General features: G+C 44.3%; 1 protein-coding gene across 2 annotated transcripts in view; it reads right to left on the bottom strand.

Moving 5' to 3' along the window:
* Positions 1–22,765, bottom strand: part of prex2 (phosphatidylinositol-3,4,5-trisphosphate-dependent Rac exchange factor 2) — a 140,742-nt gene that overhangs the window by 28,475 nt on the left and 89,502 nt on the right. For both annotated transcript variants that reach the window (XM_076290911.1, XM_076290912.1), the window contains exons 31-35: positions 21,662–21,703; positions 12,724–12,929; positions 5,512–5,614; positions 4,731–4,874; positions 2,795–2,909 (exon numbers count right to left, since the gene is read on the bottom strand). In XM_076290911.1, the coding sequence (XP_076147026.1) occupies positions 2,795–2,909; positions 4,731–4,874; positions 5,512–5,614; positions 12,724–12,929; positions 21,662–21,703 (610 nt within the window). The remainder of the gene's footprint in view (positions 1–2,794; positions 2,910–4,730; positions 4,875–5,511; positions 5,615–12,723; positions 12,930–21,661; positions 21,704–22,765) is intronic.

Raw genomic sequence — 22,765 nt, 5'->3', positions numbered from 1 at the left:
TCTTTCTCTACCTCTCCACCTCCCCCTCTCTCCTCCCTGCATGGGGTGTGCAGCGACACATCTGCTCAGCATTATTCCAGCATTACTCCAGGAGGCTCTGCTGTCCATTCAATTACTCCTCATGTGTTCAATTCAGTTACTCCTCATCTGTTAGGGTCATTCACAGCAGCGGCTCCGCCGCCAAAAATATCCTGCGCTTCCAATGACTCAGCTGAATCGCTCCTTACACAGTACGGAGCCCCACAACAACCATGGGGCAGTGTTAAAACACACACACACACAGACAGAGCTGAAATAAAATGCCTCATGTTGAGCGTGAAAACCAAAGCACAGACATAAAATCCCAGCAAAGCCTGGAAAACCGTGTCCCAAACGCTCTGCTCAAACACTATAACAACAGGCCCTATTGTAAATGGGTTACAGCAACAACAACAACAACAACAACAGAAAGAAGAGTGCAAGAAGAACGACGAGAGCTGGACACAACTCTCAGGGAACACTTAAGAAGCAGCTTCACACTTTCCCGCCAGTCCAAGGGGAGAACACTGTGTCTCTGTCTGTGTGTGTGTGTGTGTGTGTGTGTGTGTGTGTGTGTGTGTGTGTGTGTGTGTAGGTGTGTGTTTGTGTGTGTGTGTCTGTGGGTGTGTCTGTCTGTCTGTCTCCGTGTGTGTGTACAGTATGTGTGTCTGATTTCCCAATTGGCATTAGACTGTGAGTCTCACTCTGTGGGGCTTTGTCCTTGGCCGTATTTTAATTGGACCCATGACATTTTGGAGGCTGCGCCGCTTGCCCCTGAGTCCGCCTCCTGCTTTTCCCTGCCACCGCACAGTCGATACAAACCACTCGGCCACTGTATTAAATGCCAATACGATCACTCAGTCTAAGATACAGCTACCGCAACGCAGTCGTAAAAAGCGTGAAGGGGAGGGATCAAGTTATTAAGAGGGGTGTTGTTTGACTCTTTGGAAAATGCCAGCATTTCTCTGCGCACACTGCAGCGCTGCATGGAATGCCAGTCAGCAATCCTGGGAGGGTGTTTCAGCTGGCAGCCAGAAGCAAAATGGTGCTTGCAAATTACGCGGATAGATTTCCTGTAAATGAACCTCCCGTCGTTCTCCCCTTGCGTCTCCTCCTGAGGCGTGGCCCACTGTTCTTCCTCCTGATAGGGGACACACATGGCCATTCGAAGCTTCTCTAAATCGCCTCTTTCCATGATATATTCTCTTTTATTAATACAGTGGACTTGGCTTATGATCAGGCACTGTAAATGATTATCTGTGAAATTGGCTCCAGATGTTTGAATCATATGCCATCCATGAAATGATCTGGCAAAAGAATCATAGCCATGGCTAATGGATACAAAAAAAGCATTTCACTCTGCACAAAATGATTCATTTCCATGGAGCACTGCATACTGATAAAGATAATGTATATCTTCCTTGTAATGGAAGTGATTTCGGATAAAAGCTTCTGATAAATGAATAAATGTAAATGTAAGCATGAATGAATCTCTACAGACCCACACTTAAGTGATTACATTTTATGATACTGTCTTACAGATTCTATTCAGCAATTAAATAAACTGCACCTTTTGTACTATTTTAATATGAGACTTTTGAAACACAGAGCGCCATGTTTCTCATCGCCGTCTCATTGCTCCTCTTAACTGATATCAGAATTCATAATTCATCCCACTGCTTATAGATGTAACACGCGAAACAGGAAATCACTGTTGAGGGGAACAATCAGTTTCCGGAGATCTCTCTCTCGATAGGTTCAGAGACTCATCTGTCTGTGTGTGTGCCTCCATCCCATTCATTTCAATCTCATCTTCAGAGAGCATGACGCACACATAGGCTCAGGCTAGAGGCAATTACCACCAGACTGACTGACTTTGAAGCTTCGCCTCAGTTTCCTGTCTCTCCCCCTGAAAGTATCTCTGCTTTTAATATAAACACGATTGATATTCTGGCGGTGCATTGCCTGGATGACACTCGTGGTCTGTCCCTCTCACGACACCGACAGACACAATGCAAAGATGCGTTGAAACGCTTCAGTTTTCAAAACCCATTTCATTGTTTGGGCCTTTCCTACAGGAGGTTTGATGAGCCCGTAATAAGATTCCTTAGAATTTCCATCTCATTAGACGGGCATTTTCAACCAATCAGAAAGGGCAATATGATTCTAAAGGGCTGTGTCATAGTGGAATAGAATCTCAGGCAAGGGGATGAACAGATGCAGGCCAGAACTGGGCCAGATCTGCTTCAAAGTAAACTGCATTCTGAGACAGCACTTCAGTAAGTGTGTACTTGCTGGCTGTGATCTCCACTCAGCTCCATCACTTTGCCTCCTGAGTCTGTCCTCATCCTGCAGCACACAGGCACCCAGCGGCGTCCCTCCCCTCTACCCTGACAGGGCACCTCTATTCCGCCTCCCCTGGCTGGAAATGCTCCCGGTACCGCGTGCCACCTAACAGCCGGGCAGCAGCCACAGAAAGATGCTTAACACAACACTCACAAATGCAGATGCATAGAGATGCAACAGCACACACATGTGCACACACACATACACACATATACACACACGATCGTCATGTGAGAGAGGGCCCCCCCCCCCCCCCGCCCCCCCCCTCTCTCTCTCTCTCTCACACACACACACATACACAGACACATACACACAATCGTCATGTGTCTTTTTTCTCTATATACCCCCCCCCTCTCTCTCTCTCTCACTCACACACACACACACACACACACACACACACACACACACACACACACAGAGGTAAACATACCTAAGTCTTTTGTAGTACTGCTTGACCTTCTCCAGAGACTGTGTGTTGATCTGGGCTTGGTATTCCTCCACTGAGACGCTATCCCGGTAGTAGTAGCCTTCCATGCTCTCCAGAGCTGTGTGCAGGACAGACAGCGGACATGTTAGAGGTCCTCACTTTCCGCCACAGAGCTGGAGGTACCATGTAATTACCGCATAATTAACTAATTAGCACAAGATTCCTCCGCCGTGAGGGCCTGTAGTTACAAGAAGTACTTAAGATTAACAGTATTCATTTACCTGGGAAGTATATCATATTCCAGGCCCCTAATTACCAACTATATAATGACCCTTAGGCCAGTGAAGTGGGTTCCATTACATCAAAGCAGCTCTAACATTCCCTTATATGCTTTTGGGAGAGTGGAAATGTAAATATACACATCATTTTAATTTCATGCACTGCTGATAGCATTGCCCCTATGTACATAAAGAGTGGTATAAAAGTTCACTACAAGTTGCCATGTTAGCCGTTTCTAATAGAGGAAGCCAGTGATAGTTTCTGCAACAGTCAGGAAAGAAATCAAAGCATGAGCACGGCCCTTAATTATCTCACACTGATGGAATGACTCCACACTCCCCATAACTGAACAGCCTTCTCTTTTGATGTTGACATGAAAAATAACGCTGCTACGGGCATGAATTCAGCTCTATAGTAAATTGTTCCTAAAAAGAAAACCTTGAGGTTACATATTCTCCGGAACTACACTAACTTTAAGTGAAGCAAACATGCAAGTTTTGTCAATTTAACAGCTTTGCGAAATTTGACACATTTCCTGACCCAATTTGTTCCCATTGATCTCACTGTCTCTTGTCCTACCATTGCTACTCCGTTACTCTGTATTGCATATTGCTTGTGATTCCGAAAACCATGTTATCAGTTTTCAGCAAATCGTTTTGAATCGACTCAGGCAGCCATTTTGCTCTTGTGTTACTGTTAGTTTAGTATCAGTCACTCAGTATTTCCACTGACTGGAGAGTGTAGGAGGAGAAGACAGGACTTCCAGATATCCCATTTAAATCCACACGGCGAGTGTCAGAAGCACTTAATGTGCTGTCTCTAATTCACACTACAAAGGCCACTCTCATCTAATCTGGCTCAGGATGGGACTGCTGCTCCTCCTCCTCCTTGTGTGTGTGTGTGTGTGTGTGTGTGTGTGTGTGTGTGTGTGTGTGTGTGTGTGTGTGTGAGTCCCTCTGCTACTTTACACACACACACACACACACACACACACACACACACACACACACACAGTCGCTATCTGTCTCACACAGACACACACAAAACATTCTCAGTCTCACTCTCACGAACATTCACAGTCCCTCACATAAACTTCATTTTCATTCTCTTTCTCAAACACTCGAACACACACACACATGCACTCACTACTCCCTGTCATTAATATTTGAGGCAGTGGTGTCTGGAGGAATTTGAGAGCATAGATAATGGATCAGACCTACCAGTCTGCACAATGAGAGAAAATGGCCTTAGTGTGTGTGTGTGTGTGTGTGTGTGTGTGTGTGTATGTGTGTGTGTGTGTGTGTTTCTGCCTTAGCTCAGCCGTGTAGGTCCTCCTGTAACTCCTGTAGGTGCTTTATAAACTGCAACATGAAGCAGAACTGTGTAGAGCCTGAGACTCCTCTCCCACTTCACTGTACACTGAACATCAACTCATACAGTTACATACAGGAAACCTATGACTTCTTTGCCCTATATCTATCTGTGCTAACATAAAGTATACTGTGTGTGTGCGTGTGTGTGTATGTGTGTGTGTGTGTTTGTGTGCATGTATGTGTGTGTGTGTGTGTGTGCGTGCGTTGCATTGTACATGCACGTATTCACACACACCCTCTCCAACCCAGCTCACCAAGCTCCAGCGTTCCCCGCTGCTGTAGCCTACCTTGGGTGAAGAGGACGGGGAAGATCTTGACGCCTCCCCCGCTCCTGAGCCTGAGGGGCAGCTGCTCGAAGTAGAAGCCCTCCAGGTAGAAGCAGACCTTCAGGGCCTGCCGCGTCCCCTCCACCTGGTAAGAGATGGGCGTGTCTGCAGGGAGAGGAGAGGGGGAGCGCAGAGAGGACGAGAGACAAGCTTATCAATTCAAGTCGGGAGATAAAGAATGCCATGTACTCAATAGCATACATATAAAGTATGTATTGCAGTAAAAGCATGCTAAAATATACATGCATAACACGTACTATATTAAATAATTTAGCATAATATATTATGATCATATATAATTCATGATACAGTACAATAAATATATCATATAAATATTTACTGTGTTTTTAAATAATGCCCTTTTGCTGAGGCTATGTTATCAGTAATTTATGCTGTTTGGATTATGGGCTATATCTAAAGCTACAGATCACATTATCTGGTTTAGATCAAACTACTTCATTCTAAATCAGTCCCTGTCAATGCTGTCATATCATCTTACACAAGGACAACTGAAGGGACGCATGAGCGATTATCTCTCACTCTCTGCCAAAGGTTAAGAATTGAGAAAGAGAAAAGGACAGAGAGGGAGGATAGAGAGAGAGAGAGCATGAGAAGAAAGAGAAAGAGAGAGAGACAGTCAGAGAGAGGGCCAGAGAGGGGAGTACACAGGAGCACCATAGAGAGAGAGAGAGAAAGAAAGAGAGACAGAGAGAGAGAGAGAGGGAGGGGAGAACCAACTCACTGGCCACCAGAGGCTCCCCTTCGAACTGGCGGAAGTAGAAGGTGACCTTCTCCAGGTCAATGAGTGCAACCTGTGTGTCCTCCAGCATGGCCTGCTCATCCGTCTGAGGGGAGAGAAGCACAGTGCATCAACACACACTCTCTCTCTGCTCATCCTCTGTTTCTCTTTCCAATGCACTCTCACCCTCACTCTACTCTCTCCTTCTCTGCCTTTCTCCCATTCTCTCATCTTCTCTCTCTCTCTCTCTCTCTCTTTCTCCACACACCTCTCTCTACTCTACCTCTACTGCCATCTCTATCTTCTTGTCTTCATTTCCTCTTTTTCCTTCTCTCATCCTCTTTCTTTCTCCCGCTCCGTCTCTGTTTCTCTCTCGTTCTCTTCTGCTCTCTCATTCATTCATCCACTCTCTCTCTCTCTCTCCAACACCACACTCTGCCTCCTCTGTTTTTTTTCTCTTTGCTCCTATCTCTCCTGTGTCTCCTCTTTCCTCATCTCTCTCCATCTCTCTCTCTCTCTGTTCCTGTCGTTGCACTCTGCCTCCTTTCCTCTCTTTCTCTTTCTCTGTTTCCTCACTTTTTTCTTCTCTTCAGTTCTGTCTATCACTCGCTCCAGTAAACAAACAGAGTGCACCCCAGGAGCAGGATTAGTGCTTCTGTCACAGAGACAAATTCAAAATGCCTTCCACTACACACACACACACATATACACACAAACACAATCCTGATGCTGAGAAGTCACCACCGTGTCCCTGGCAGTAACTATGGGCCCTCAGGTTTTTGACGTGGGCTAGTATTCTGAGGGAAGTTGAAAACACTAACACACACACACACACACACACACACACACACACACACACACACACACACACACACACACACACACACACACACACACACACACACACACACACACACAGAGAGATAGGAGAGTCCCTTTCATGCCGGCAGCCCTGGAGAACAGCCCAGTGATGTGTGGTGAAATGAAATGCTGGTGTCAGCCCACTGTGACCCACTCTCAGTCTGTTTGCCCCAGTTAGCAAGTGGAGGAGGAACAGCGTGATTGCAAACACCAAGACAAACAAACAAACCAACAAACACAAGGCACACTGCAAGCTTCCATTCGGTCTTTGTCCACAGGCAGACATCTCCCACCAACACTCCTGGACTCCACTCTCCACTGGGAAATAGATGTGCTGGTCATATAATTAGAATATCATCAAAAAGTTGATTTATGTCAGTAATTCCATTCAAAAAGGGAAATTTGTATATTATATTCATTCATTACACACAGACTGATATATTTCAAATGTTTATTTCTTTTATTTCTTTCTTTTGATGATTATAACTGACAACTAATGAAAATCCCAAATTCAGTATCTCAGAAAATTAGAATATTACTTAAGACCAATACAAAAAAAGTTTTTTTAGAAATGTTGACCAAATGAAATGTATGAACATGAAAAGTATGAGCATGTACAGCACTGAATACCTAGTTTGGGCTCCTTTTGCCTGAATTACTGCAGCAATGCGGCGTGGCATGGAGTCGATCAGTCTGTGGCACTGCTCAGGTGTTATGAGAGCCCAGGTTGCTCTGATAGTGGCCTTCAGCTCTTCTGCATTGTTGGGTCTGGCGTATCGCATCTTCCTCTTCACAATATCTCATAGATTTTCTATGAGGTTAAGGTCAGGCAAGTTTGCTGGCCAATTAAGAACAGGGATACCATGGTCTCTAAACCAGGTACTGGTAGCTTTGGCACTGTGTGCAGATGCCAAGTCCTGTTGGAAAATGAAATCTGCATCTCCATAAAGTTGGTCAGCAGCAGGAAGCATTAAGTGCTCGAAAACTTCCTGGTAGACGGCTGCGTTGACCCTAGACCTCAGAAAACACAGTGGACCAATACCAGCAGATGACATGGCACCCCAAACCATCACTGACTGTGGAAACTTTACACTGGACTTCAAGCAACATGGATTCTGTGCCTCTCCTCTCTTCCTCCAGACTCTGGGACCTTGATTTCCAAAGGAAATGCAAAATTTACTTTCATCAGAGAACATAACTTTGGACCACTCAGCAGCAGTCCAGTCCTTTTTGTCTTTAGTCCAGATGAGACACTTCTGACACTGTCTCTTGTTCAAGGGTGGTTTGACACAAGGAATGCGACAGCTGAAACCCATGTCTTACGTCTGTGCGTGGTGGTTCTTGAAGCACTGACTCCAGCTGCAGTCCACTCTTGGTGAATCTCCCCCACATTTTTGAGTGGGTTTTGTTTCACAATCATCTCCAGGGTGCAGTCATCCCTATTGCTTGTACACTTTTTTCTACCACATCTTTTCCTTCCCTTCCCCTCTATTAATGTTCTTGGACACAGAGCTCTGTGAACAGTCAGCCTCTTTAGCAATGACCGTTTGTGTCTTGCCCTCCTTGTGCAAGGTGTCAATGGTCGTCTTTTGGACAACTGTCAAGTCAGCAGTCTTCCCCATGATTGTGTAGCCTACAGAACTACTGTAGACTGAGAGACCATTTAAAGGCCTTTGCAGTTGTTTTGAGTTAATTAGCTGATTAGAGTGTGGCACCAGGTGTCTTCAATATTGAACCTTTTCACAATATTCTAATTTTCTGAGATACTGAATCTGGGGTTTTCATTAGTTGTCAGTGATAATCATCAATATTAAAATAAATAAACACTTGAAATATATCAGTCTGTGTGGAATGAATGCATGCATACATTATACAAGTTTCACTTTTTGAATGGAATTACTGAAATAAATAAACTTTTTCATGATATTCTAATTATATGACCAGCACCTGTAGATGTGCTACATTACTGACACTCTCCCACACACCTATGGCAAGATTCACGATTGCTGATGTCTCCACATCAGGTTATAGTAGGTCCCCATTCATCTCACATTATTAGTGATCAAGCTGGTACATGTCCAGGAACATCTGAAGGCTCTCATGGCTTCCCAACACACAGTATTAAAGTGTGAGTCAGAGAGAAAGAGAGAGGAACTCTTGGCAGAGTAGAGTTTTGGTCACACTGACCGTCCACAGCAACATCACAGCAACAAGCCACCGCACACGGTCAACAACTCAGACAGATGAGGGGAGAGTTGATAAGAGGGAGACATAGCTCCTCTCTTCAATGCCAAATGAAGAGGATCCTTTCAGCTGACCAAACTTTCCAAAAAAATGTGTCTGATCCTCAGCAAAGCTGAGGAAACTGGCTTCTTTCAAGAGTCAATAAGCTTTTACGGGAAGTACACAAACAGTGCTATCAGATCCCCTCTGCCAGCTCCAGCCCAGACACAGGTGTGGACCATGGCGGAATTAACTGCGGACAAACATCTTCACCCAGAACGCTAATCCCCCCTATGATCCCCCATGATGCGCCTGACCCTGTGGATAAACCACAGCTTGTATAGATTGGAAGTGTCATGAAAACATACATGGTGGCCATCAGCTCGATGAGGAGAGGAAGCGGAGAGAATGAAATATACACAAGGTTTTCTTCTCCCAAAACTAGACCGTAACAGAAGCCACTCCAGATGCTGGAGTTTCTCTGGCCCTGTCCAGATCCGGCTGATGCCTGCGCAGATCTGTTCCACAGACGTGGAGCTATGTGAGGAAATAAATGGAGAGGTTGAAATGTACACAAACGAGTTCTCTCCATCCAAAATCAAGCCAACAGGACCCACAGAAGCCCAGAAGGACCCAGATGCTGGAGTTGTTCTAGCCCTGATAAGGCTCAGATCTTCACCCATATCCTCAGGACTGTTTCAGGTCACGTCAGTAGGTATGTAGGGTGACAACCAAGAGGATTGAACATACACAACAAAAGGTCCTCCTCCAAATGGCTGTAAAGGCCTATTCACACCAAGAACGATAACTATAACCATAACGATAAAAGCGTTCACAAAACGATAAACAAAGTCTCTCCATGTGTTAATGAATGCGACGGTTAAAATTCGATGGGTTCTGATTGGCTATTAGCTTTTTATCGTTAGGAAAATCGCTCTGAGTGATCCCCAACGATATCGTTCTTCATGTCGTTATCGTTATAGTTTATGTGTGAATGTCGCCATTCATATTAACAAGAACGATATTTATTTATAGTTATCGTTCTTGGTGTGAATGGGCCTTAAGACATCACAGAACTCGGGTTGAAAATGGCTTTGGTTCTGATATGGCCCTGCTCAGATCTGTGTGGGTCTCTTCTGCTCCAGTGTGAACAGCCATGTGGAGGTGGCCTTGTCTGAAGCTGATGAGGAGATATAAAACAGCTGATCTGGAGTCAGCTGGTAAAAATAACAGACCACAAAGGAGAGAGCACCCACAGGCCTGACCTTACTGGGTGTATTTTACTTACTGCATTGTGTGTGTGTGTGTGCGTGTGTGTGTCTGTGTGAATGTTGTGTGTTGTACGTATGGGGGGGGGGTGGGGGGTACACATGTGGATGTGTGGAGTGTGCCTTTGCAAATTATGTGTAAGCACTTTGTTTAATGTGTCAGCACTTTTTGTTGTGTGTCTTGTGCTTCGTAGTGCAATGTGGTGGATACTGTAGGTAACAGGTTCTCTGTGTTGTGTCCCGCTGGGCCAAGCTGAGTTCAGTTGGGTCATGTCACACTGGGTCACACACACACAGCGCACATGTTAAAGTCGTTTCTGGGCTTTTCTGCTTAGCTGGGCAACTTTGCTCTGTATTTTGGAGTGGCGGTTTCCATTGTGATGTGATGTACTGCCTGTGGGTGGCCCGTTTTGCAGTGTGGTGCTCTGAGCTATTGTGTTGTGTATGGAGCTAAATTTGTCTCAATAATATTTGTATATGCGCAGAGGGGGATCCACAAATATTTCTTGATTTGCATGTGTGTTTTGATATCTACAAATAAAAAAATCATATTTGTAACTCGTATATTGATTTTTACAAATATAGTTGTGCATTTGTAAAACCGAAAATTTCATTTGTGACTTTCATGCGAAGAACGTCTCAAAAACACGTAACTTTCACATAGTTGTGCTGTATTTATAATATGATAATATGTGTGATATAGTGCTGTGATATAGTTTTGTCTGCTGTTTGTATTGTGATATACTGTAGTGCTGTGTTGTGTTGTCTGCTGTTTGTATTGTGATATACTGTAGTGTTGTGTTGTCTGCTGTTTGTATTGTGATATACTGTAGTGCTGTGTTGTGTTGTCTGCTGTTTTTATTGAGATATGTAGTATTGTGTGTAGTGCGTTGTGTGTTGTCTGCTGTTTGTATTGTGATATACTGTTGTGTGTTGTGTGTTGTCTGCTGTATGTAATTGTGATGTAGTGGTGTGTTGTATGTTGTTGTGTTGTGTTGTGCTGTATTGTATGTAATTGTGATGTAGTGGTGTGTTGTATGTAGTTGTGCGGCCCAGGTTGGATTAATTGCTCTGTGCTCCTGTGCTCATTATGCAGAGATTACAGTTGGGGGGGTGGTGCCCCCCTCATTAGAAACAGAGCAACAAAGTTCTATTCTCTGCATAACAAAGTGCTATTTTCTGCATAACAATGACACTCCTGTTCAAAAGTAGTGGGTAGCGTTTTCTTCCAGTGCCACCTCATGACTCAGAGGAGATTTCTCTCTTTTCTCTCTTTTTTTTTCATTTGGCTAATAAACAAAGCAACGGGCAAAGCAGTTCTGCTGCGCCCTGGAGAACTCTCACTAGGAGCATTTAGCGTGTTGTTAGCTGGAGCACAGCCCTCCTGATGACTCACATGCACCGCAGAATTAATTAGGAGAGGAGAGGAGAGAGTGGTGGAGAGGAGAGGAGAGGAGAGAGGAGAGATGTGGAGAGGAGAGGAGAGGAGAGAGGCGATGTGGAGAGAGGAGAGATGTGGAGAGGAGAGGAGAGAGAGGTGGAGGAGAGGAGGAGAGGAGAGGAGAGATGTGGAGAGGAGAGGAGAGAGAGGTGGAGAGGAGAGGAGAGATGTGGAGAGGAGAGGAGAGAGGAGAGATGTGGAGAGGAGAGGAGAGATGTGGAGAGGAGAGGAGAGGAGAGAGGAGAGATGTGGAGAGGAGAGGAGAGGAGAGGAGAGGAGAGGAGAGGAGAGGAGAGGAGAGAGTGGAGGAGAGGAGAGGAGAGATGTGGAGAGGAGAGGAGAGAGAGGTGGAGAGGAGAGGAGAGATGTGGAGAGGAGAGGAGAGGAGAGGAGAGAGGAGAGACGTGGAGAGGAGAGGAGAGGAGAGGAGAGAGTGGTGGAGAGGAGAGGAGAGATGTGGAGAGGAGAGGAGAGAGGAGAGATGTGGAGAGGAGAGGAGAAGAGAGAGGGGTAGAGAGGAGAAGAGGAGAAGAGAGTGAAGAGGAGAGATATGGAGAGGAGAGGAGGGGTAAGGAGAGGAGAGAAGAGATATGTAGAGAGGAGAGGGGTGGTGAGGAGAGGAGAGATGTGGAGAGGAAGGGACAGGAGAGGAGAGGTGAGAAAAGGAGAGGAGTTTAGCACGGAGCTTACGTTGTTGTGCACCGTGTGGTTCCATGACACAGGAGGAGGAAACTGAACAGAGCTCAGCAGCAGCTGAGACGCCAGATCCTGATTCATTTGGGGATGAGCTTACTGCTGAGTCATGCCTGCTGAGTCAGGTGTGACGCACAGCTCAGAAAGTGGGAGAAGGGGGGGGGGGGTGAACAGTGTGTGTGTGTGTGTGTGTGTGTTCATATGAAAGAGAGAGATGAGAGAAGAAAGACACAGAGGGATAGAGAAAGGAAAGAAAGAAATAGAAGCAGGAAAGAGAGAGGGTTGAGGTCTGTTTTAGACAGAGGGATTAAGGATAAAACAAGAAACAGAAATAGGACGGGAACCACAGAGAGAACATATAGATTTGGATAGATGTGGTGAAAACAGCACGTGTGAGAGGAGAATGAAAGATGGAAATAGAGAGAGAGAGAGAGAGAGAGAGACAAAAGCACTCACTAACTGGGAGCTAGGTTAGTGAAACTCACTAAGTTTGAGAGAGAGAGTGAGAGAGAGAGAGAGAGAGAGAGAGAGAGAGAGAATGAATGAATGTGCTGGCTCCAACTGAATTGGTGTGTTTGTGTTATGTGCTTTCAGAGGTGAAGACGCGGTTGCTGTTGGTCTTGCTGCAGTACACAGGTCTGTGAGAGAGAGAGAGAGAGAGAGAGAGAGAGAGAGAGAGAGAGAGAGAGAGAGCGAGAGAAGCACACTAGGCTAGCATGAGTGACTCACCAGGTTTGGGGAGAGCAGGGACTGGAAGTGGAAGAGCAGACCAGCAGAGGCGATTTGGTCCAGCCAGCGGCGGCTGGCCTCCTGGGCCTCGCTCTCACTGCCCAGCGCCTGGTTGAGCACGGCCAGCAGGTGCTCCGAGAAGGAGCAGACCGATGCCACCAGGCTCTGGCTGAACACCATGTCCCTCCGCAACTGGGCCTCGGAGTCTGGACGAGCAGCAGGAGAGAGATATGAGGCACTTGAGAAAAACACGAAATGACACATGCAGGGTTCGTACACCTATTCCAAGTTCAAATTCAAGCACTTTTCAAGCACTTTCAAGGTCAATTTTCAAGCTTTTCCAGCACTTTACAGCGGTGGCAAATTACATTATATGAATATACTAACTCAAAATGATTTTCACTTTTTTATCATTTAAAGATGGTTTTAACAGACAAAATTGTGTTTCTTAATAGCAGGAAAAGAAATGAAAGGAAAACTTGTCATGTGTCACCTGTCTGGAAGTAGACTTTGCTTGCTATCTAACTGGCTGAGTCAATATACCAAAAAAAAAAAAAAAACATTAAAAAAATAAATAAAATAGGAAAAGAAAATAATCACCCAACAAATAACTATTCTTTGCTGAATATGTGAACTCAAACTAATGTTAAGGCTGCTCTTTCATGACAGTCAAGACTGATTATGTCTCTTTCTTGCCTACAACGGCATGCAGACAGGCCTACATTTGTTATCATGAGCTACCAACCAGTAGGCTAGCAATGCGGAGATGTGACGTTGGGTGACGTAAAGATGACTGAGTTGTCATATAATTGGATAAATTTAACTTCTTGCCAAAAGGCACGATATGCACATATGCATGGTGTTTTAATGTCTTTCCACTTGTAGGGCCTATAAGCATTAAACCACAAAACTGAGCTGAAGTTTGACATGACCAAGTCAGGATTCAAATACCGACTCAAATACCGATTCAAATACCGACATAATGAAAAAATACCCCTAGAGTCAGCGAGAGCAGGGGCGGAAGATGACTCACTTGTGATAGACATGGTTACTGACCCTGGAACGAATTTGATTACGAGTAAGGAAAACATGTTTGTGGAAGCCACTAGTTCAGAGAAAACTGAGAAAAAGCTGCAGATGTGTGTGTGTGGTTGGCAGAAGGTTACAAGTCTAAAGGGCCTGAAAATTCATCAAGGGAAAAAGAAGTGCTTGGTAGAGGGAACACAGGGTCCCCGCATTGATAGCTATTTCTTAAGAAGTGCATCAAGTCAGTCGGTTGAAGTCCAGCGACAGGAAGAAACCCACAGTTCGCAGGACATCAGTACCCCTGTTGTTGAGGTAAGTTCTAGCACTGAGGCAGAGAGAGAGGCCAGTCAGCCAAGGAGGGAGAAGATTAATGGTCATAGGCCTGGGGTTAGATGGCCAGGCGCAGCAGAATGTAGAATGTGGGAAGATGTTAATAGTGATTTGGTCAGTATCCTGGGTCAGCTCAAGGGGACGGCTGAAAGCAAATTAGAGAAAATGGGAGACATTATTTATAGCTATGGTAAGGAAAGATTTGGGACTATTGAGAGAAGGACAAAACGGCTACATGAGGTAGTTAAATCTAGGCGCCAGCAGGAGATAGATAAACTTATCAAGGAGAGGAGGCAGCTTAAGAAGCAGTGGAGAAAAGCTACAGATGATGAGAAGGAAGGTATTGACTGTCTACAGGCAGATGTGAGGGAGCGGTTACTAGTGCTAAGAAGAGCTGAAAATATTAGGAAAAATAGGAAGAAGAAATCACGAGCCCGACTAGCATTCTATAAAGACCCATTTAAGTTTGTTAAGTCTTTATTCGTAATGCAGAAGAGTGGTAGTCTTTTGGAACCTAAGCAGAAGCTTGAGGAGTATTTAGAGGGAGTGCACAAAGATAGGGAGAGGTTCAGGGAGATGGTACTTCCTGCTGATATCCCACCTATTGGTGAATTAAGTAGCCAATGCGACGATAGTCCACCAAGGTGGAAAGAGGTGCAAGATGTAATAAAACGTGCAAGGGCCTCTTCAGCCCCGGGACCTAATGGAGTGCCCTACCGGTTGTATAAGAGTGCACCAGATGTTTTAAGATTTTTATGGCAATTAATGAAGATAGTTTGGAAAAAGCAGAGTATTCCCAAGGCTTGGCGGAGGGCTGGGGGAATATTTATTCCCAAAGAAAAGGACGCAGTGGAGATTAATCAATTTAGGCCAATTAGTCTACTGAATGTTGAAGGGAAGGTTTTCTTTAGTGTGGTGGCACGGAGACTGACAAATTACCTTGAAAGGAATAAACTAATTGATACCACGGTGCAAAAAGCTGGAATTCCTGGCTTCTCCGGGTGCTTAGAGCATACCAGCATGATTTGGCACCAAATTCAATTAGCAAAGCGTGAGAAGAGAGACCTGCACGTTGTGTTCTTGGATTTGGCTAATGCTTTTGGGTCTGTGCCGCATAGTCTGTTGTGGGAGGCCTTTGATTATTTCAGAATCCCAGGTAGCAATAAAAGCCTAGTAAAAGCATACTTTCTGGATATTCAATTATGTTTTACTACAGCTGATTACACCACAGGTTGGCAACAACTTGAGATAGGAATCATGGCCGGATGTACCATCTCCCCACTTGCTTTTACAATGGCAATGGAGGTCATTATTAGGGCCTCAAAATGGGTAGTGGGCGGGGAGAAGTTGCAGGGAGGGCCACGCCTCCCCCCGATTCGGGCTTTCATGGACGACATGACAACCTTGACGACAACCGTTCCATGCACCAACAGGTTGCTGGGTAAGTTAAATAGTAATCTGCAATGGGCCAGAATGAAGGTGAAACCAAGTAAGTCTAGGAGTCTCTCAATTATTAAAGGGAAGGTAACAGATAAGAAGTTTGCTATAAATAAGGAGGTGATTCCCACAGTTCTGGAGAAACCAGGGAAGAGCCTGGGAAGGTGGTATGATGCAAGCCTTAGTGATAAATCACAGGTTGAAGACTTGAGACAGGTCACTAGGCAAGGTATTGCAAAAATTGACAAGTCGGGGCTGCCAGGTAAGCTCAAGCTGTGGTGTTTGCAGTTTGGTTTGTTGCCTCGGCTAATGTGGCCATTGACAGTTTATGAAGTTCCTCTGTCAAAGGTAGAGAGGTTGGAAAAAATGATCAACTCCTTTGTCAGAAAATGGCTCGGAGTCCCACGCTGCTTAAGCAGTGTAGCCTTGTATGGGAAGGGTATTGTAGAGTTGCCAATATCTAGTCTGACAGAGGAATTTAAGTGTGCTAAGGCTAGATTGGAATTGACTCTTACTCAGTCCAAGGACCCAGTGGTGAGGAAAGTTGCACCCTCAGTTAATGCAGGGAGGAAGTGGAACCCAGAGCAGGCAGTTAAGCAAGCTCAATCAGCATTGAAGCATAGAGATATAATGGGCCATGTGCAGCACGGGCGGGGGGGTCTAGGGGTGGGTGCAAGTAAACCCTTGTGGAGTAAGGCTTCTGCAGGAGAAAAGAGGAAAATGGTAGTGGAGGAAATGCATAGACAGGAGGAGGCTGTAAGATGTACTAAGGCAGTGTCGCAGGCAAAACAAGGGCAGTGGGTGAACTGGGAAGGGGTGGAAAAAAGACAGATTAAATGGAAAGATCTATGGGGCATGGAAGCTAGTAAGATCAGATTTATGTTAGGTGCTACATATGATGTGCTCCCATCTCCCAAGAATTTAAGTCAATGGTTTGGTGAGGATGATAAATGCATACTTTGCTCGTGTGTGGGCAGTCTCCACCATATCCTATCAGGATGCAAGGTAAGTCTCACCCAGGGGCGGTATACGTGGCGTCATAACCAGGTATTGAAATGTGTGGCAGCGGCAATAGAGGATAAAAGAAGAGAAGTCAATTCATTAGCAGCTAGTAAAGGGGTAAGGCAAATTAACTTTGTACGTCAGGGGGATAAACCTTGTTCCGCGAAGGCCAGGTGTAAAACCGGCCAGTTGAAAAATGGGGCGGGCTGGGAAATGAAGGTTGATCTTGGCCAGCAGATGGCGGTACCTCCACATATAGTGAGTACTAAGCTACGTCCTGACGTAAATCTATGGTCGGATTCAGAGAAGATAGTTTACTTCATTGAACTCACTGTTCCTTGGGAAGACAGAGTGGAAGTGGCCAATGAGCTGAAGAGAGCTAAATATACTGAAATAGCAGAGGAGGCAGCTAAGCGAGGTTGGAGTGCACGATTAAGGCCTATTGAAATCGGTGCACGTGGGTTTGTGGCCAGATCTGCCAGATTGGCTTGCTGTCTGAACTGGGCATTTGTGGTCGAAGTCTAAGGCAGGTGGTTAGTAACATGTCCTTAGCAGCAGAACGGGCAAGCGAATGGTTGTGGGTAAGGAGAAGTTACCCTTCCTGGGGCGCAAGCTAAGGTAAGCTAACTGGCTCATTTGTTTTGGTCGTGGGTAAGGAGAAGTTACCCTTCCTGGGGCGCAAGCTAAGGTAAGCTAACTGGCTCATTTGTTTTGTGTTTGTGATGGACTGTGCCTAGGTTGATGGTACTTGGCTAAGGTTCTTTATGGTTTATGGTTCAGTCCACATCAACGGGACGGACCGACCTAGCCAACTTAAACCATGCCTAGGTTGGTTAAGGGTATTTGGATGCTTGTTGTGGTAATATGGGGCAGCATGGGGCGTAAGCTAACTGCTAACTGCTGGCTAATTTGTTTTGTGTTTGGGATGGGGCCTAAGATAATGGGCTAAGCTAACTGGCTAATTTGTTTTGTGTTTGTGATGGGCTGTGCCTAGGGTGATGGTACTTGGCTAAGGTTCTTTATGGTTTATGGTTCAGTCCACATCAACGGGACGGACCGACCTAGCCAACTTAGACCATGCCTGGGCTGGTTAAGAGTATTTTGAGTATTGGATATTTCAATGTGGTAATATGGTGGTAGCATGGAGGGGAGTGTCTCCAGGACGCTGGTTTCACTGTTAAGCCTTCATGAGGTGTCGTGGGCCTAATTTAATGAAACATCGGTGAATGAGGGTGCCCACTTGATAACCCCAATGACATGCCGCATACTATATAGGCTACTGCTGTTGGATAGGCCATTTGCATTGTGCTTGTGACCATTTGTTGGCGGATTTGTGGGTAGTGTGCTTTTTAAAGTTAAACTTGAGCAGGGGCTTCTGAATGTGTTTTTACCTTGGATTTTGGCACAAGGGATTTTAACATCTAATCCTGTGTATTAATGTAACCGAGGTCATGGGTGTTGATAGAAATGTTGCCCCCCGCAAAATACTATGGGGGTCCGGGGGCATGCCCCCAAGGAAGAAAACATTTAAAAATAACCCCTTAAATGATGACTTATGGTGAATATTGTGGAAACTAATAGATACATTTACATAAATATAATTTATACATTATAGCATAAATCACACTTAGAAATACAGCCTATTAGGCATATGGTACATTTATAAAATAGCAAAGTAGCCTATATATGCCTATGAAAGACTTAACCATAGAGGGCTGTAATGTAAAGGCTATCATGATCATTTTGCCGTATGACGTAGAAACATTTGTTCAGTTTCAGTTCAGTAAACATGTTTTGTTTATAACTTAAACCAACACACTTTTCCACAATATTCTACTTTTTAGATGCACCTGTATATTTCAAGAGCATTTTCTCCAATTGGTTTTGAGGATATTTATACTGATCTCTGCTCCATCTTTAATTAGGAATGCTCTGCTTCTCCTCATCAGAGTAGTGAATGTTGCATTTATAAATTGCAGTGTCATAGGCTGCGGAGCTTGTACCTTCTGACACAGTGAGTGTCACATCTTGTCTCTCACTTACTTGTGAGGGCCCTTTGCCTATTATTTCCCTCCCTTCTCCTAATTCTTTCTCCTCATTTCCACCTTTCTGCCTGATTTCCCTTCTCTCGTCTCCTGTGTAAATAACTGACCGATAATCAATATCATGCTTAGATAATATCCATATAAATATCTACTATTATCTACTATCTAGGCTACTATCAGTGCGGGTTAGCTAGCTGCAACTCCACTGAATTTCAGCATAACATTTTGAGTAGGCCTTGAAGTCAGCCTTTGTTCAGGTCTGACTATTATTTATTTTGGACAATGGATTTGTGGGTATTGAAGTTTATTTGAGCTGCGTGAGACACTGTGTTGCGTCGTTAGTTAGGACATAGCTCCGCGATAGCAGTCAACTCTACTTTCGTTTTGACATGTCAGAGGTATATCTACAACTAACTAACCCTAGGAAATAAAACGAAATTTGAAGAAAGAAAGATGACCTCTATGGTAGATACAGCCATAGACATGACTGGTGCGGTTTTGCATTCACATGCCATAAAGTTTCGTCTCCCTCTTCAACCTAACTTTTTCCTTGTCTTCCAATGATTGGAGCTAAGTAGCCTATTCAATAATATGTTAGCTTTAATGGCGACCTAGCTAGCAATGCATCTGTAAGACCCTAGGCCTACATGATTTCTGTTCAGCAGTCCAAAATAGCTGTTTTCTAACCAACGCACATTGAAACGGCAACCTCACTTCATGTTGATGGTCATCTCCGACTGTGTGCAGGGGGGCGTTGTCACGCATGAAAACAGACTGGCAGATCAGTCACATAGCCTACACAGATCGGTGCGCAACCGAGGACCATGGCGGAGAAGTTTTAATTTTAAACTCTCCGACGTTCTGCATCTAATAAGCTAACTATTCTGTCAGATAGCTATTTGTGTCAAAAGAAATACACGTACAATTTTAAGCATTTTCAAGCACTTTATCCGAAATGCAAGCACTTTTCAAACCTTGAAAACGCAACATTAAAATTCAAGCATTTTCAAGGATTTCAAGCACCTGTACGAACCCTGCACATGACACTGTCATGATACATGAAACCTAACCCTAATCCTAATCTCTAACCCTAATTCTAACCCCAACCCTAACCCTAATCCCAACCCTAATCCTAACCCTAATTATAACTCTAAACCTAACCCTAACCCTAAACCTAACCCTAACTTGTTATGACAAAAAACGAATGTCACTTAATAACAGAAGCGTTATGACATAAACGTTTATGACTTGTTTATGACACATTCATGACAGTGTCATGTCACTCTTATGTCGACACTGTCAAGTAAAGTGTAACCGAACAGTTATTGAGGGAAAGTAAGAGAAGATGAAAAGAGGAAGGAGAGAAGAAGAAAAGGGGGTGAGATGATAAGTGAAGGTAGGGGAGTGAGGCAGGTCAGTGAAAGCCGTGGTACAGTATGATGGTGAATATGAGAAAGATGTAGAGGGAGAAAGAAAAAGGGAGAACAGAGGAGGGAGGGAGAGAGGGAGGGATATGATAGAGAGAGAAATGATAAATGATTGAGAGAGAGGACAGGACAGATATGACAAGTGATTGAGAGGTGACATTGAAATAGAGAGAGAGAGTGGGAGACAGGAAGGTGATTTAGGAGACGGGGGCAAAGACAGGATGAGTGTGAAAAAAGAGGTGTTTAGAGATGGAAGGGAGGGAGGGAGATAGAGTGAATGAAAGACAAGATATAGAGAGAGGGGAAAGAATAGTAACAATAAGAAAAAGTAATGGAGAGAAAATAGCCAGTGAGAAGAATGAGAGCAGGAAAAGGAGGAATGGAAAAGGGGGAATGACAGAGTGAGAGGAACAGAGTGAGAGTAAGGGAGAGATGAGGATAAAAATTACATGAATTTAAAAAGGTTTTTTTTATTTATTTAACTTTGGAAAAAAGGGTTTCAGAGTTGGTAGTCTCCATCTCTTTAGCTTCGTTTTGGAGTGAAACTCAGAGATAACTCTGTTCTGGTTCTGGCTGTAATAGCTTTAGCCCGCCCAAAATTAAGCACTCCCACTGCTACACAGGTGCACTGATCCAGGAAAAATAATTGGCTGCCATTATTTTATGAAAAATATGTTAAGCAATCTGCTCGTTTTTAAAACGGGTTCGTGAACCTCTCAGGAATTTATAATGCGCTATAATCAAAGTCTACAATTATTCCCCACAGCTAAATATTATGAACACTCCCCTGCCATAACCTTGAGATGTGAAGCATTTTTAATGACATTATGTTTTTCCTTAAGGACATTGCACAGGCTGGTCAGGGTGCCGATCTCGGAGGTAATTTTCCTTGAAGGATCCTGGAATGACTTTCTTGACTGCAGTTATTGCCTTGCTGGCGTAATTAAAGCACATCTGGCGTCATTGACAGTCAATCATTTATTTCCTGGGTCTTTATAAGTTTCCCCACCGCTCAGCACACAGCCAGAGTTGAGAGCCAGAGAGAGAGGAAGGCCGCAGGATGGCCCGCTTTTTAGCACCAGGTTCAGTGAATGAATGAATATATAAAATATCTTGATAACAGATCATCTGTCAATCAATCAATCAATCAATCAATTAATCAATCAATCAATGTAAGTATCTGTCAATCTATGAATCAATTCATCTATATATCTATATCCTACTAATCCATTCATCAGTCTATCAGTCTGTTTTCTTGTCTGTCTATTAGTCTCTCCACTGATGCGTGTTTGTGCCTACTGCGTGTGTCTGTGTGTCTGGCCACAGAGAGAGTGTGATGAGAAGTGGAACAGACCTGTGTACTGCAGCAGAACAGATACACACATACACACAGACACACAGACACACGCAAAGATACACACACGCATGCATACACACACAGATGAGAAAGTGTGATGAGAAGTGGACCAGAACTGTGTCCTGCAGGACCACACACACACACACACCACACACACACACACACGCACACACATGCATACACACACACACACACACACACACACACACACACACACACACACACACACACACACACACACACACACAGATACACAAACACACGCATGTATATACACACACAGATGAGAGAGTGTGATGAGAAGTGAAAAAGACCTGTGTACTGCAGCAAGACCAACAGCAGCCGCGTCTTCACCTCTGAAACCACATAACACAAACACACCAATTCAGTTGGAGCCAGCACATTCACTCTTTTTCTCTCTCTCTCTCTCTCTCTCTCTCTCTCTCTCACACACACACACACACACACACACACACACACACAAATTCTCTCTCCCCTTAAATCGCTCTCATTCTTTAACAACAGAATTTTTCACACATAAAGTACATCAGCATTTCAGCGTTGTCCAGAAAGGCAAACCGTACACCAAATTGGGTGAGAAACAGTAAAAGTAAACAATTCTATTCTATTTGACCATTTACTACAGGCATGTGGAGCTCTGGGAAGGTGTCTGGCAGATTTAGAGCCTCACTAAAAAAAAGGCTCGACCGCAAGGCAGGGGTATCCTTAGACACACACACATTAAGAGAAACACTGTAAACACACAGGCTTGTAATATTCCACTGCTTGTTTTTGCTCGAGTTCACCACACATCGTTTTGCTTTCCCAGGGGTGTCATATGATTGTTATCATTGTGTTTGTGTGTGAGTGTATATGTACAGTATGTGTGTGTGTGTGTGTGTGTGTGTGTGTGTGTGTGTGTGTGTGTGTGTGTGTCTGTCTGTCTGTCTAAGTGTGTGTGTGTGCGTGCGTGTGTGTGTCTGTGTGTGAACTTTTTAGAATATTCTCATATCAACTAAGAGTCTCCATTTGTTCCTCTGTATTAATTTCTCAGGAAAATAAGGTTCTACTAAGAGTTCCCTGACAAACGCTTAATGGGAACCATTTAGGCAACAAAGAACCCTTACAAAGATACAATCTATCCAGCCTATGTTTTCAAGGAAAAAATGCAGCAGAGGTCTGAATTATCATGTAAACTTGAAAATGTCAGTTGGATACATTTGGAGCCAGAAACAACTGGTATGTATAAATAAAATAGTACTTATGCAAATACACACCCAAACACATTCATCAGGTCCTTTGCCGTTTTCTGGGAAGCTACATGTAGTGATGTTGTCCACATGGGCCATATATTCTGAATCTGACCTATTCCATCTATGACCACTAAAAAAGTAAGCTTACTCGACTTGCCAATGACC

Source organism: Alosa pseudoharengus, unplaced genomic scaffold, assembly GCF_046254945.1.
Source record: "Alosa pseudoharengus isolate Yale_2024_CS ecotype anadromous, Long Island Sound unplaced genomic scaffold, YU_APseudo_1.1 YU_APseudo_1.1_scf_18, whole genome shotgun sequence".
NCBI lineage: Eukaryota > Metazoa > Chordata > Actinopteri > Clupeiformes > Clupeidae > Alosa > Alosa pseudoharengus.
The sequence above is the reverse complement of the archived record's forward strand: the minus strand, read 5'-3'. Positions and strand labels throughout refer to the sequence as shown.